A 15,628-nucleotide genomic window follows, 5' to 3' on the forward strand; every position below is an offset into this window, starting at 1 on the left:
ATACTCTGGACAATTATCATTTGAATTCGCATATGTTTCATAAACTCATAATTATATAAAACACTTTATAATTTTAGGTATCACAAAATAACAAAATATTTTATATGTTCTTTTTAGGTATCATAAATAATGGATTGAACACAATAAGTAAAATGTCGCAGGAATTTGGACAGGTTGAAAAACAATCTCTTATGAATTCGCCAACGTTTCGGAACGATTTTGTTCCTTTCTCAAGGCTCATCATACAACTAATAAAAGTAACACTTTAAAATTGGTCATAGGAAGTTAAGGATAAATCAACAAACAGTCCGACGTGTGACAGTTAAATCGAACAAATGTAATACGTTGATTCCATAGAAATTTTAAGTCACAGCAATCTAATATCGAATCAGACGACGGAACGGGCAATTGGGTGGTGGGGTGCTAAGGAGGGATGGTAGAGGGGCTATATAACAGCGTAGTAGATGTACAAAGTATTCAGTTGTGAATGTGCTTCGTGCTGCAAATATTGTGTTGTGGTTTACATTTTTTAACTTTGATACTATCGAATATTATCGTTTCATACTTAAATATTTTTTTCATTGTGGAAGACGAGATGGACAGAAAGAAGATCTTGAGAATGGGATTGGAAAAATTGAAGTCTAAAAAAATTGACTTTAGGAGAACAGTTCAAATCAGGAATTTTCTGAAGTCACATGTAGGAGAACGAAAAAGAGGAAAAGTTCCGCAGAAAAAATCCGACACTCGCGCTGCAAGAAGAGAAGGTAATCAAGATGAACATAGCCAAAAAGTCGTGAAGAAAATAAATTCCGATGTTGGAGAAAAAAAGCAGTATGTGTCGAACGGAAATCTGAGAAAACGCTTGACGAGGTCTTTCATTCTGAAGGAGATTCTGAATATGACATCTATTAGAAGAAAAGAAGATCCTAATATCAAAGTTTTCAATGTGAATGACTATATTGAGATTTTTAGGAAGAAGGAGAAACATATAAAATGAAAACTTTTGTAGGATTTGTAACTCCAGCCCGCGCTCTATATTCAAAATGAAATATTAACTTCGAAAAAAATTGAAAATTGTTAGATGTAGAGAAAAGACAACAGTACTGTTTTAAATACTATGCGTACAAAACTGAACGCTTCTTGACCTGCGATCAAGAAATAGAAAATTCATAATATTGGAGTGCAAGTCTGATAATGATTCATTTTGAATGTACAGCATATTCTAAATGAAACATTAATTTTGAAAACCAATAAAAATTGATAGGGGATCATAAAAGTTAACAGTTAGTACTGTTTCAAGTACTATGCAAAAAAAAATCCACTGAACGCTTCTTGACCTGCAATCAAGCAATAGGTTATGTATGAATTCAGAGTGCAAGTCTGATATAATGAATCATTTATGATATAGAGTGTATTCTAAATGAAACATTAGGTTTGAAAAAAAATTAAAAATTGTTAGGTGTACTCAAAAGACAACGTTAGGTCCCGTTCCAAGTACGGTATAAAAAATAATTAAAACTTCAAAATATGACCAGATATACTAATTATCAGTAAAAATTAAGTAGGAGGATATCAAATAAGTGAGCCTTCGAATGAGGGCGATAAATAAACGAAATCAACTCAGATATATGAAAACCAACAACTGTTGATTTGTTTGTCCACTTTTATATCAATGTGTATTATGTTCCTGAATTAATTTCGTTTGTTTTGAGTTATTTCATCCTCTCATTTATTGATACATTGGTTCACTATAACCAGGATAATTTCCAATCCTGCTTTTTTTGTCATTCAAGAACATTGTTTCAGGGATTCATCTACTATTTATATCCTACAAATAATTGGAAAAATTTGCTCTTTTCAGTTTCACTAGTTATAATGGCGTCATAGATCTAACGCTACGCTACGCACCGTAATTTTTTATATTGTTTTCTCATTATTCCATATGCCAGATTCAGTACTCTCGCGAATATTATTATTCCAGTTTCAACCTCAAGAAAAAGGCTACTGCAACCAAAATTTTTCGTTATTTTCTCTAATAAATTTCAGCAATCCATTTTAAGAAATTCATGACGGAAGAAAGTAAGTTTTTTATTCGGTTTTTCGAAGTTTTCCATGATCTATATGGATGTGTAGAGAATGTTTTATTAAAATGAATTAATTTCAAAAGAAATTACCTGAGCCTGAAACAAAGAACAGTTTACATTGACGAATATAATAGACAGATAGAATAGAAGTCAACGTTCATACTTAATTATCGAAATCTCATTTCTCTTGACAAATACAAAGGGGATTTATCTGTAAAAAAAACCAGAACAATATCATGGAAACCAAAAAAGTGCCATAACTGATCTACGGGACTACTATTTCTTGATAAGCAAAAAAAACCCTATTCAAAACCATTGACGTATTGAAGTATACAGTAAAATATTTGTTACTTTGACTAGGTGACAGGTACAGAATAACACAGGTACAGTATAACCAATACAATAAACCATCCCTCAACGTTTCCGCCCGCAACGGACCGATTTGGTCATAATTACTACCTGCGAAAACAAGGAATTGTATAGCATGAACTTTGAAGTATTTTGAAATAAGATATTTGATTTTTGATGCATTTTTCGGAAATATTGCAATTAATTATCGATTTATGTTCCAACCCCAGCATCTCAAAATAAAACTTTTTTCTATAAAACGGCCTTTTCAAAATCATTTTGAATATTTTCGATAGCCGGATCAGCATAGAAATCATAAAATATCTAATCTGAACAGCAAATGAAGTTGGACGGCAAAAACTTGCATAAGTTTGACTATGTCTAATTTCGACATTATTTTGGCGATATTTTATTTTCACTTTACTGAATGTCACTTGCATTGGTTATTTTTTTTTAATATCTTCTTTTCGTACTGGGCGTGAATATAATTTCCGATTTTCGTCTTAAATTTTGGAGATAGTGAGGCCTTACAAATGTTTTAGTGTGACTTTCGGACTAATATCAAGTTATTTCCGTATAATTCCCCATTTTGAAAAACGATAGCAGAATATTCCGTATCCAGGAATACCTTGTCAATTTTGGGCATAGTAAGGATAGGATGGATCATAATTCGACTAAAACAGAGGTTTTCATTTAAACAAATTTTTTTCGATATAAGTACGAAACGAAAGAATTTTTTGGTGGATATGCTGTTAAAAATACATCATGACTTCGACAACAATTCCGGAAAGTTGCACCATTCTATCGTTAAAGCATACTGAAAGCTGGAAATCTTGGAAAATTCAATGTCATGTCACCAGAGTCACATGTTACTCGATGGAGAATCCATGCCGTGGTTAGTTAATACAACTTTATGTATCTCTGAGGCGAAACAAAGTTCGCCGGGCCAGATAGTCTTAATATATATAATTCTTCTGTTCGTGGCTTTGTCACACAACTCCTCCTAAACGGCTGGGCCGATTTTGATGAAATTTTTTGTGTATATTCCAGTGAACTCAAGGATGGTTTAGGATCACAATTTAGTCCACTGGAAAATATTTTTCTTGGGAATTTTATACTTTAAAGGGGAAAATTTTATATTTTTGTTAGTTAATTCAAAAACTACTGGACCGATTTCAGAAATTTTTTCACTCTCAGAATGCTTCATCATTCCCGAATAGCATATGCTATATTTTTCACTGAAAAAAATTCAGACATCTACAAAAATTCCAAAAATGTACGAAAATTTGCAATTTTCAAGCTATTGTTGCGTACGCTGCGGAAACCTGATGACTTACATTGATACAATGTATGACAAAAATGTGGCTCTTCAACAGTTCTACAAAAAAGTCTGCGAGAGCATATGTCTGTCTCTCAAGGTTAACTGAAAAAAACCCTTTAAATGTAATAAAATTTTTACCAAAATATTGCCTTATTTCAGAGGATGTTTTCATGAATACGGTATCGATCCTGATTCAAATAAATAAGCTATTTATCACAATTATTTAATAAAGAACAAAATTGCCTCTTACATAATTTGATTTAGATGAATACTTCAGAAGATATCGTAGGTTGAAGATAAAGCCGTATCCCGCATCAAATAATGATGCTGCCGTAGTAGACGTCAGTGAGAAACCGGCTACAGACTAGGGCTCAGAATTTTCGGGATGAGTCAATTCGAATATTCGTTTCATGCTTTTTTCGAATATTGGAATTTATTCGAATTTTCGAATTATTCAAATCTTCTTAATCTTCTTAATCTTATCTTATCTTAATATATATAATTCTTCTGTTCGTGGCTTTGTCACACAACTCCTCCTAAACGGCTGGACCGATTTTGATGAAATTTTTTGTGTATATTCCAGTGAACTCGAGGATGATTTAGAATCACAATTTAGTCCACTGGAAAATATTTTTCTTGGAAATTTTATACTTTAAAGGGGAAAAATTAATTTTTTGTTAGTTAATTCAAAAACTGCTGGACCGATTTAAGAAATTTTTTCACTCTCAGAATGCTTTATCATTCTCGGGTGGCATATGCTATATTTTTCACTGAAAAAAATTCAGACATCTACAAAAATTCCAAAAATGTAAGAAAATTTGCAATTTTCAAGCTTTTGTTGCGAACGCTGCGAAAACCATATGACTTACATTGATACAACTTATGACAAAAATGTGGCTCTTCAACAGTTCTACAAAAAAGTCCGCGAGAGCATATATCTATCTCTCAAGGTTAACTGAAAAAAACCCTCTGAATGTAATAAAAATTTTACCAAAATATTGCCTTATTTCAGAGGAGGTTTTTATGAATACGGTATCGATCCTGATTCAAATAAATAAGCTATTCATCACAATTATTCAATAAAGACGTCAGTGAGAAACCGGCTACAGACTAGGGCTCGGAATTTTCGGGATGAGTCAATTCGAATATTCGTTTCATGCTTTTTTCGAATATTCGAATTTATTCGAATTTTCGAATTATTGAAATTATTCTAATATTTTTCGAATTAAGTAGAGCCCTCTACACAAATACCCGCTTCCCGTACGGAAAGATATCAGTTTTTTTTTTTGTCTAATATCGGATCGCATTGATTTCCTATTTTATTGGAAAAAAGTGGAGAGATAGAGGACCTAATTTAATATTTGGGGTGTTTTATCCTTTTTTCATGAAACTGTTTAGCTGTGAGGTGTACGTGATAATAGTTCTCTTTAGGGCAGTCCAACGATCTGTCACGGTTAGCTGATTGCCTGCTGAGCCTTGTGGACCGACGTAAACGATTGGCCTCTGGACGGAAACTACCTGAATACGCCAGGCCTTACTGCGCGACTTTGTTGTGATGTCTCTTATATTTGAACAGTGTTTTGATAGTAGGCCGTGTGAGAGGGTGAGCTGCGAACGGATTCAGAAAAATTTAGTGTTATCATTGTGTTTGGATAAGTGACATTCTAATTGTGAAAGTGTTAAAGTTTTTGAAGTATACGTAAAAAACTATACGTTTTGCAAACTAAGTGTGATATCACAGTGAGTATTTTACATGATTTTTTATCAATTTTACTCGCAAGATAATCAATAAATATTCGAACATACTAATTTATTCATTCAATGATTTCATAATACTTATTTTCAATCGTTTGTATTTCAAATATTGACTATTCGAAAATAATAGGGAGTGATGATCAAAAATTAAATTATGCATTATTCATAAAATGTGGTACAGAAAAACTTTTCAGACCTGTTACTAAATTCAAATTTCATCTCAATCCAGTTTCTCAATTCAGTTGTATACCTTTTTTACATAAGTTATGTACTTTCTTGCAGTACCTACGTTTTCATCTCAATTCAGTTTTATACCTTTTTTACATAAGTTATGTCTTTTCTTACAGTACCTACGAAAAATGCCACGTCTTCGTGGAAGATCCAGAAATATTGGTAGACGTAGTCAACGATCGCAATATGTCCATAATCGTCGATTGAATAGAACAATAATTGAGGAACACTCAACGGATAACGTAAATTTAGGAGATCAAGTTACAAATACACGTACAGATGAGAATTTAGAACAACCCCATCAACGTCTTCGTACTAATACATTGAGACAAAGAGAGGAGCGTCTACGAGAGACCGACGCACAGAGAGAACGAGATCGACAGCGAATGCAACGTCAACAAGCATTGACACGAGCATCATTCAATCGTCTTAGGTTCGGATATGACCATAATATTGACTATTCGTCGCACTCACTAATTACGATCGGTAATATGGACAAGGAGTGTCAACATTGTCATGCTTTCACGTACAGAGCTGAATCGGCTGGTCTATGTTGCGCATCTGGAAAAGTTTCACTTCCACCATTAAATCCACCTCTTGAACCATTGAGAACACTACTAGCTGGAGCTACATCGCAATCAAAACTGTTTTTGCGTAAAATTCGTAAATTCAATTCTTGCTTCCAAATGACATCATTTAAAGCTACTAAAATTATTCACAATAATGATGGTCGCAATTTTGAATCAACTTTTAAGATTCAAGGTCAAGTGTATCATCAAATTGGTTCATTGCTTCCAATGCCTGAAGCTGATCCCAAATTTCTACAAATCTACTTTATGGGAGATGAGGAACAACGAACTCATACACGCTGCGCATACAAACATATAGACCAGATGCAGGAGCGAGAAATTGTAGAAATTTTGGAAACACTTTTGCTGAATAATAATCACTTGCTACGGTTGTTCAAGACTTTCTCCAACAGACTGCAAAACGACAACTACGCCATTGTCATTAAAGCAGATAAAGTACCGCATGGAGAGCACGCAGGCACATATAATGTTCCAACTATTAATGAAGTTGCAGTTGTTATGGCTGGTGACCCATCGGAACGTCGAGATATACGCATACAACGCAGGGATAACACGGTGCAAATAATTCAAGACAATCATCGTTCTTATGATGCATTGCAGTATCCGTTGATATTTTGGGAAGGAGAGGATGGTTATCATTTCGACATTAAACAAAGGAATCCAACGACAGGTAGGTACAACTCATAGATTATTTTATATTTTTTGTCGCACTAACAACTTTGGTGTATCTCATGTAGGTCTATTTTCTTTTTTCCAGGTGTGGAACTAACCAAAAAAGTTAGCGCGATGAACTTCTACGCATACCGGTTAATGATTCGTGCTAATGAATATAATAACATTCTTCGATGCCGGCAGCTATTTCATCAGTACATTGTTGATATATATGTGAAAATCGAAAGTGAGAGATTACGATATTTAAAGTTTAATCAAGCACAACTTCGTTCTGAGGAGTACATTCATTTACGTGACGCCATAATAGGTAACGTAGATGCAACAAATGACATCAACAACATCGGTACCGCATATATTCTTCCATCATCATATACTGACAGCCCACGACATATGCAAGAATATATTCAAGACGCCATGACTTATGTACGTGCATACGGCCGGCCTGATCTATTCATCACTTTTACGTGTAATCCCAACTGGAATGAAATTAAAAATTTGCTGTTGTCAGGTCAATCCTCAATGCATCGCCATGACATCACCGCGCGTGTGTTCACTGAAATCTTTGATAAATTTGATCACACATCACTCGGTATTTGGCAAAACACGTTGCTGGCTTTACTCTGTGGAATGGCAGAAACGAGGTTTGCCACATGCGCATATTTTGATTTGGTTGGTAGATAGAGTACGCCCAGAAGAAATTGACCAAATTATTTCTGCGGAAATTCCGGATAAGAATATCGATCAAGAATTGTTTGACATTGTTACCACTAACATGATCCACGGTCCATGTGGTACTTTAAACATGACGTCACCATGTTTGGACAATGGAAAATGTACGAAACGTTTCCCAAAACCATGTCTACCTGATACAATCACCAATATCGATGGCTATCCATCTTACCGTCGTAGAGACATAGACAATGGTGGCCAATCATATGAATTACGACTATCAAACGGTTCAAGAGTAGACATTGATAATCGCTGGGTGGTTCCATATTCACCGTTGCTGTGCAAAACCTTCAAAGCACATATAAACGTCGAGTTATGCAGTTCTGTGAAGTCCATCAAGTACATTTGTAATTACGTTCATAAGGGCAGCGATAAATCTATATTTGGTGTTCAAAATGTAAACGACAATGACGAAATAACACGTTATCAAATGGGCCGATACATAAGTAGTAACGAAGCTATTTGGCGTATTTTCAATTTCCCAATACATGAAAGGGATCCTGCTGTTATACATTTGGCTGTGCATCTTGAAAATGGACAGCGTGTTTATTTCACGGAACAGACTGCTCTGCAACAAGCTTTAACAGCTCCAAAAACAACTCTGACGGAGTTTTTCAAACTTTGTAATCGACAAGATTTTGTCGGTCATTTCGCGAAGACCTTGATGTATACTGATGTTCCTAAATATTTGACGTGGAACAAACAATCAAAAAATTGGGAACGACAGAAACGAGGTGTTTCAGTACCAGAATTCCCCAATATGTTTATGGCAAATACTTTAGGCCGATTATATACTGTTCATCCTAAACAACGTGAATGTTTTTTTCTGCGTTTGTTGTTGGTTAACATTCCCGGGCCGACGTCCTTCCAATATTTGCGAAAAGTCAATGGTATCTTATACGACACTTTCTTCGATGCTTGTCGTGAATTACATTTATTGGAAGATGATAACCACTGGGATCTCACACTAGCAGATGCTGAACTTTGTTCGAATCCACAGCAAATTCGTCAATTATATTCCATAATATTAACAATGTGTTTCCCGTCCGAAGCATCTACTCTGTGGAATAAATATAAAGACTCAATGAGTGAAGATATTTTGCATCGGATTAGAATTACTAATCAAAATCCCAATATCCAATTTTACTAATAAATTCTTCCATCAGTGTGTATGGTATTTAAAGGATGGGTGGAAAAACACACTATATGATTTATACACCCCTTAGGGGTGTAAGGGGAAAGGATGCGTTTTATAGCCTCTCCTCTCAAATGCCAACCTCACCTACTCGCGGTGCACCCTGTTCTTACGAACGAGGCTCTGGCGACCGAACATGAGCGGTATAACTCTGTTTCCCACAATTACGTAGCCTAAACATTGGCTTGAGCAGGAAATGGCTCTCTGCGTTGCTCAAGTTACGTCTCAGACCTTGTCGTCTCAGGATACCTGTGCCACAAGATAATCTAGTCGTAGCCGCAACCAAAGTTGCACTGACAGCGTTACCAGTGCAGCTTTTGAACACCTTCTAACGCAGCTCCTACAAAAAGATGGATCAATCGAACAGGACAAAATTCGTATCCGGAGGTAAAATACCCTCCCATTCGGATCTCCGGGGGAGGGTGCCTGAGCGAGTGAATCATCGAACAAACACCAATGAAAAGCACATAGCTTTTGCAGCATGGAACGTCAGAACCTTGCTAGACAACCCCAAGGCCGACCGACCAGAGAGGCGTACTGCCCTAATCGATAAGGAACTGCAACGAACATCCATTGCAATAGTTGCTTTAAGTGAAACACGCTTTTCGGACGAAGGTAGCTTGGTAGAACAAGCGTATACATTTTTCTGGAAAGGCTTGCCGGAAGGCGAAATCAGACAACATGGCGTAGGCTTTGCCATTAGAAACGACCTGGCCGCCAAACTTACCGAAAATCCAGTTGGTATCTCAGAACGTTTAATGACCCTACGTTTTCCTGCAGCGAATAACACGTTTGTGAACATCATTGCAGTATACGCACCCACTTTGAACTCCTCTGACAACTTAAAGGAAACTTTTTACGAAACACTCGTTGCTACATTAAGTAAAATCCCAAAACGGGAACGAATTATTCTCCTTGGAGACTTCAACGCTAGAGTGGGCAGAGGTCAAGACTCAAAACTATGGCCGGGAATAATAGGGAAACACGGCACAGACAGCATCAATTCGAATGGAGAACGTCTGCTGGCTCTTTGTGCAGAACACAATCTGTGTATAACGAACACCTATTTTATTACGAGACCCAATTCAAGGGGGACCTGGCGCCACCCGCGCTCAGGGCATTGGCATACCCTCGACTATGTGATCGTGAGAAGGAAAGATCTGAAAGAGGTGTTGGTCACTAAACCCAGAGCAGATCTGGAGTGCTGGACTGATCATAGGCTGGTAATCTCGAGAATGAAAATCTCAATGCGCCCAAAATACCAACGCAAGCCGAAGTATCTAAGAGAGCGCCTTCAAATATCCAAACTACAAAACCCTTCTACAAAGGACAGATTCACAGCTGCCGTCAAAGATAGCCTAACACCATCGGATTATAACGACGACATTGAGACTCATTGGCTCCGTTTCAAGTCATCCCTTACAAATACAGCGAAAGAAATACTGGGCACAGAACGCTCCCGAAAATCCCCAGACTGGTTTGCCGACAGCGAAACTCATATCGCACCCCTTTTGGACGCAAAACACAAAGCGATGAAAACCGCAATTAACAAGCCTGGCGATGTTGCAGCCCAAATAGGTTTCATAAACATAAAACGCGAGGTCCGTCAAGAAATAAGAAAAATCAAGGACAGCTGGTGGAAAGAAAAAGCTAGGAAAATACAAGCTTACGCCGATAACCATGACTACAGGCGTTTTTTCGAAGCTATTAAAACTGTTTACGGTCCAAGCAGAAAAGCTAGCTTTCCTATAAGAGATGCTTCTAACTGATGATAGAAAAATTCTCGAAAGATGGAAGGAACATTACTCACAGGTCTTGAATCAAAATAACGACTCGGATTTATCCATTTTAGACCTGCTTCCCGCGTATAGTCCGATGACATCGCTTGATGACGAAATTTCAATGTCGGAAATCATAAGCGCGATTAAAAATATGAAAAATGATAAGTCAACTGGTCTAGACGGCATTCCGGCGGAGATATTCAAAGCCTTGGATGAGGACATTGTCAATAGTCTCCTAATACTATTCCGCAAGATCTGGGAACAGGGAGATGTGCCACAAGACTTCAGAGACGCTTTAGTTATCAACCTCTATAAGAACAAAGGCGATACGTTGAATTGCAACAATTATAGGGGCATATCGTTGCTTAATGTGGCCGGTAAAATTCTCTCGAAGATTATGGCTAATCGTCTGGTTCCACTCTTGGAGAGGCTTTTACCTGAATCCCAGTGCGGCTTTCGACCAAATCGAGGTACGGTGGACCTAATTTTTACACTGCGACAGCTACAAGAAAAGGCCCGTGAACAACAATCAAGGATTTATACAGCCTTCATCGATTTAAGCAAGGCATTCGACTCGGTGAATCGGAGAGCGCTCTGGAAAATCATGGCACGTCTAGGAGTACCCGAAAAATTCCTAGCAGTGTGTAAAAGCCTTCATACCAACAACACCGCTAGAGTACAGCATGATGGCTCTACAACCGACCATTTCTCAACCAACTCTGGAATAAAACAAGGCTGCGTATTAGCGCCTTTACTGTTCAATATTTTCGCCATAGCTGTATCGATAATTGCTGACATGAGCATGCCCGTAAGAGGTGTTGGGATGAGATTCAGATTTGTTGGAGGCCTGTTCAACCTGAAGCGCCTCAGAGCAAAAACCCGTACCAAGTTTATCACGGAACTTCAATATGCAGACGACTGTTCACTCATGGCTAGCAGCTCAGAGGATCTACAGATAATGATGGACACCTATAAACATATATACGAAGCTTTAGGCCTTAGACTCAATATTGACAAGACCAAAATCCTGGTAAGTCCGCCAGAAAGCCTTCAAACAGATATCAGCCTGGACAATGAAACTCTAGAACAGGTCGAGCAGTTCGGATACTTGGGAGGCTTCATAAATGCTAGGGCTAACCTTGACACGGAAATACACAACCGTATCAATTCGGCATCACGGGCATTCTGGAAGCTGAAGGACAGAGTGTTCCAAAATCACGACCTCAATCTGAAGACCAAGACAGCTGTTTACAGAGCAGTGGTCCTCCCAACGCTTCTTTACGGAAGCGAAAGCTGGACTCCCTACAGGCGACATATTAAACAGCTTGAACAGACGCAGCAACGTCATCTAAGACAGATAATGCACATCAGATGGTTCCACAAAGTTTCGAATGCAGAAGTCTTGCAGCGCGCGAGATGTACAACAATTGAGACTCAAGTAACGAGGGCCCGACTCAGATGGAGCGGCCACATTCTGAGGATGCAAGACACAAGACTCCCCAAAATAGCTCTATACGGCGAACTCACTGAGGGAGCCCGGAAACCAGGAGGCCAGTATAAGCGGTTTAAGGATACACTACATCAATCCCTAAAATCAGTTAATGCTAATCATAACTGGGAACAACTAGCATTAGACAGGTCACAGTGGAGGTCTTTGGTCCACAGTTATAATGGAGAATCGAGAAGGATACAGCGGCGGTCAGATCTGGTTGGAGACTATCCATGCCCTGAGTGTGGAAGGATCTGCAGGTCACGGTTGGGTCTCTTTAGTCACAGGAGGGCACACAGTCGCAACTAGCACTAAGAAGTTACAAGTCTGTTCGAATTTTTTTTTTTTTTTTTTTCCTCCTTCTTTTTGTAGATTTATTCCCGGTAACGGGATACAGCAATGAATGAATGAATGAATGAATTTATACTTCGGCGATCGATTTCGGTTTACAGTAAACCCATCCTCCCAATATCCAATTTTCGACTGAAATATATAACGAATCATTAATAATGATTGAAGAGATTTGTATTCTAATTTCGAACATGCCGCTCATCCATTTTGGCATGCCAGCGCCGAACCGCTCACCAGCAGATATCATTAACAGCGATGTTCAACGTGAACACCAGTTCGACATGCCTTCCTTGGCAAATTTTGTTGCTGATACAGAACAATTTCTTACTGATGAGCAACGAAATGTATATGATGAAATTAACTTATCAGTTGCAGCTCGACAAGGTGGCTTCTTTTTTTTGGATGCACCAGGTGGCACTGGTAAGACATTCCTCATCTCACTGATCCTTGCACGCATTCGATTAGAAAATCATATTGCATTGGCAATTGCTTCATCAGGAATTGCAGCAACCTTACTTGATGGAGGACGGACTGCGCATTCAGCTCTTAAATTTCCTTTGAATATTCACACAAATCCCGATGCAATGTGTAATATTAAGAAGCATTCTGGCATGGCTGAAGTTTTGAGAAAATGCAAAATCATTATCTGGGATGAATGTACGATGGCCCACAAACATTCGCTTGAAGCTCTAGACAGGTCGCTGAAAGACATCAGAAATAATACTAGGCTTTTCGGTGGTGCTTTAGTACTGTTATCTGGGGATTTCAGACAGACATTGCCTGTCATTCCACGTGCTACATATGTGGACGAAATGAACGCATGTTTGAAGGAGTCATATCTATGGCGAAGTGTCACTAAATTATGCCTTACCATAAATATGCGAGTTCAAATTCAAAATGATCCATTAGTGTCGAGATTCTCCGAACAATTGCTAGATATTGGTAATCGTAGAATTCAATTGTACGAAAATACGCAATGTATTAAACTCCCGGAAAATTTTTGTAACATAGTGGGTACTGAGGATGATTTGATAAATAGTATCTTTCCAGATTTACGGAGAAATTTCACTAATCATGCATGGCTACGTGAGCGAGCTATTTTAGCCGCAAAAAATTTAGATGTTGACGCAATCAATTTCAAAATACAACAGTCATTGCCTGGTGATGAAATTACATTCAAATCAATTGACACTGTTGTTGATGCAGATGAAATTGTCAACTATCCTGTAGAATTTTTAAATTCACTTGATTTACCTGGAATGCCACCACACAACTTGCGATTGAAGATTGGCTCACCAATAATTTTGCTTCGAAATTTGAATGCACCAAAATTATGTAATGGTAAGCGGTTGGTTATAAAAAAAATCATGGGTAATATTCTTGAAGCCACTATATTGAGTGGCAAATTTCAAGGTGAAGTTGTACTGTTACTACGAATCCCAATGATTCCTTCAGATTCACCTATCCCATTCAAACGTCTACAATTTCCAATACGCTTGGCATTTGCTATGACAATTAATAAGTCACAAGGTCAAACAATGACGATTTGTGGATTGGATTTGGAAAATCCGTGCTTTTCTCACGGTCAATTGTACGTTGCATGTTCAAGGGTTGGCAAACCATCCAATTTGTTTGTGTATATTCCTCAAGGAGTAACCAAAAATATTGTACATCCAATGGCACTAAGTTAGTTGAACTTTTTGTTAATTGAAAATATACAAATGTTATAAAATATTTTGAGTTTCAACTTTATAACCTTCAATTAATGCCAATGTAACTCTTTATTCAACACAGCTGCTACATTCCAATTTCCTCATATTGTACCTATTAACACTACGGATAGGTTGTATTGAAGCAACAGTATAATATGTAATTTGTACTTTTCAATAAAAATTTTCATCAATAAGCATTACAGCTTATTCACTCAGTATATAAAAAAAGTAGGACTTGTGTAGGTTAGTACAAAACAACGTATGTCGTTGCCATGAAAATTAACAAATCACAAGACCAGCCCTTCAGTGTGTGTGGTTTTTTTCATGGCCAGTTGTATGTTGCGTCTTTACCTTCTGCTCTATTTATTCTCGCACCTCGGAGAAAACTGAAAATGCGGTTCATCATAAGGTACTACAATGAGAGAATTTTTGAAACATTGAAAACAAAAAGTTAAATTAAATATGCACAACAATAATGTTACGCTTCAATAAAGTTGAGTCGTTTCATGTGAATAAAAATGTACATACCTTTTTCAATGTAATTAAATTATTTGTATATTTTGTATCTACTTTAATTTCGCCTAATATATCTCCTACTTGAAAAAATACCAATGGTTAGTTAATACAACTTTATGTATCTCTGAGGCGAAACAAAGTTCGCCGGGCCAGCTAGTACGTTATATAATCAGATGACGAAACGACGAATGACGAATCTCGGGATGATTTGTGAAAATTTCGTTATATTCTAGAAAAAATACGATATTGTTGAACAATTTTTTCAAATTGATACCTAATACTATTTTTTACAGAGTGTTCAAATTCAAAAATCCAAACTTTCCACGAAAACTTACTCCGAATATACTTGCGTCCGATCGGTACGAACAATGGAGCGCAACTAAGATCACGTGATAGAATGACGAATACATTATATAATCAGATGACGAAACGACGAATGACGTATCTCGGGATGATTTGTGGAAATTTCGTTAAATTCTAGAGGAAATACGATATTGTTGAACAATTTTTTTAAATTGATACCTAAAACTATTTTCTATAGAGTATTCAAATTCAGAAATCCAAACTTTCCACGAAAACTTACCCTGAATATAAAAGCGTCCGATCGGTACGAACAATGGAGCGCAACTGAAATCAGGCGATAGAATGACTAATACGTTATATAATCAGATGACGAAACGACGAATGACGTATCATGGGATGATTTGTAGTAATTTCGGTATATTCTAGAAAAAATACGATATTGTTGAACAATTTTGTTAAATTGATGTCTAATACTATTTTCTACAGCGTGTTTAAATTCAAAAATCCAAACTTTCCACGCAAATTTACTCCGAATATAAAAGCGTACGATC

At 37.2% G+C, this 15,628-nt stretch overlaps 1 protein-coding gene across 1 annotated transcript; it reads left to right on the plus strand.

Annotated features, from left to right (window-relative positions):
- The first annotated feature begins 6,777 nt into the window (after positions 1-6,777).
- LOC123320558 lies at positions 6,778-14,280 on the plus strand. Its single transcript, XM_044907907.1, has 3 exons — positions 6,778-6,999; positions 7,087-7,101; positions 14,053-14,280. The coding sequence occupies exons 1-3, from the start codon at positions 6,828-6,830 to the stop codon at positions 14,235-14,237; spliced, it is 372 nt and encodes a 123-aa protein (XP_044763842.1). The 5' UTR covers positions 6,778-6,827; the 3' UTR covers positions 14,238-14,280.
- Positions 14,281-15,628: the final 1,348 nt, after the last annotated feature.

This window comes from Coccinella septempunctata, chromosome 9, assembly GCF_907165205.1.
Source record: "Coccinella septempunctata chromosome 9, icCocSept1.1, whole genome shotgun sequence".
Classification (NCBI taxonomy): Eukaryota; Metazoa; Arthropoda; class Insecta; order Coleoptera; family Coccinellidae; genus Coccinella; species Coccinella septempunctata.

Excerpts from the sequence above, each read along its gene's own strand:
- LOC123320558 (XM_044907907.1), top strand. The coding sequence starts at position 6,828 with ATGGCTGGTGACCCATCGGAACGTCGAGATATACGCATACAACGCAGG.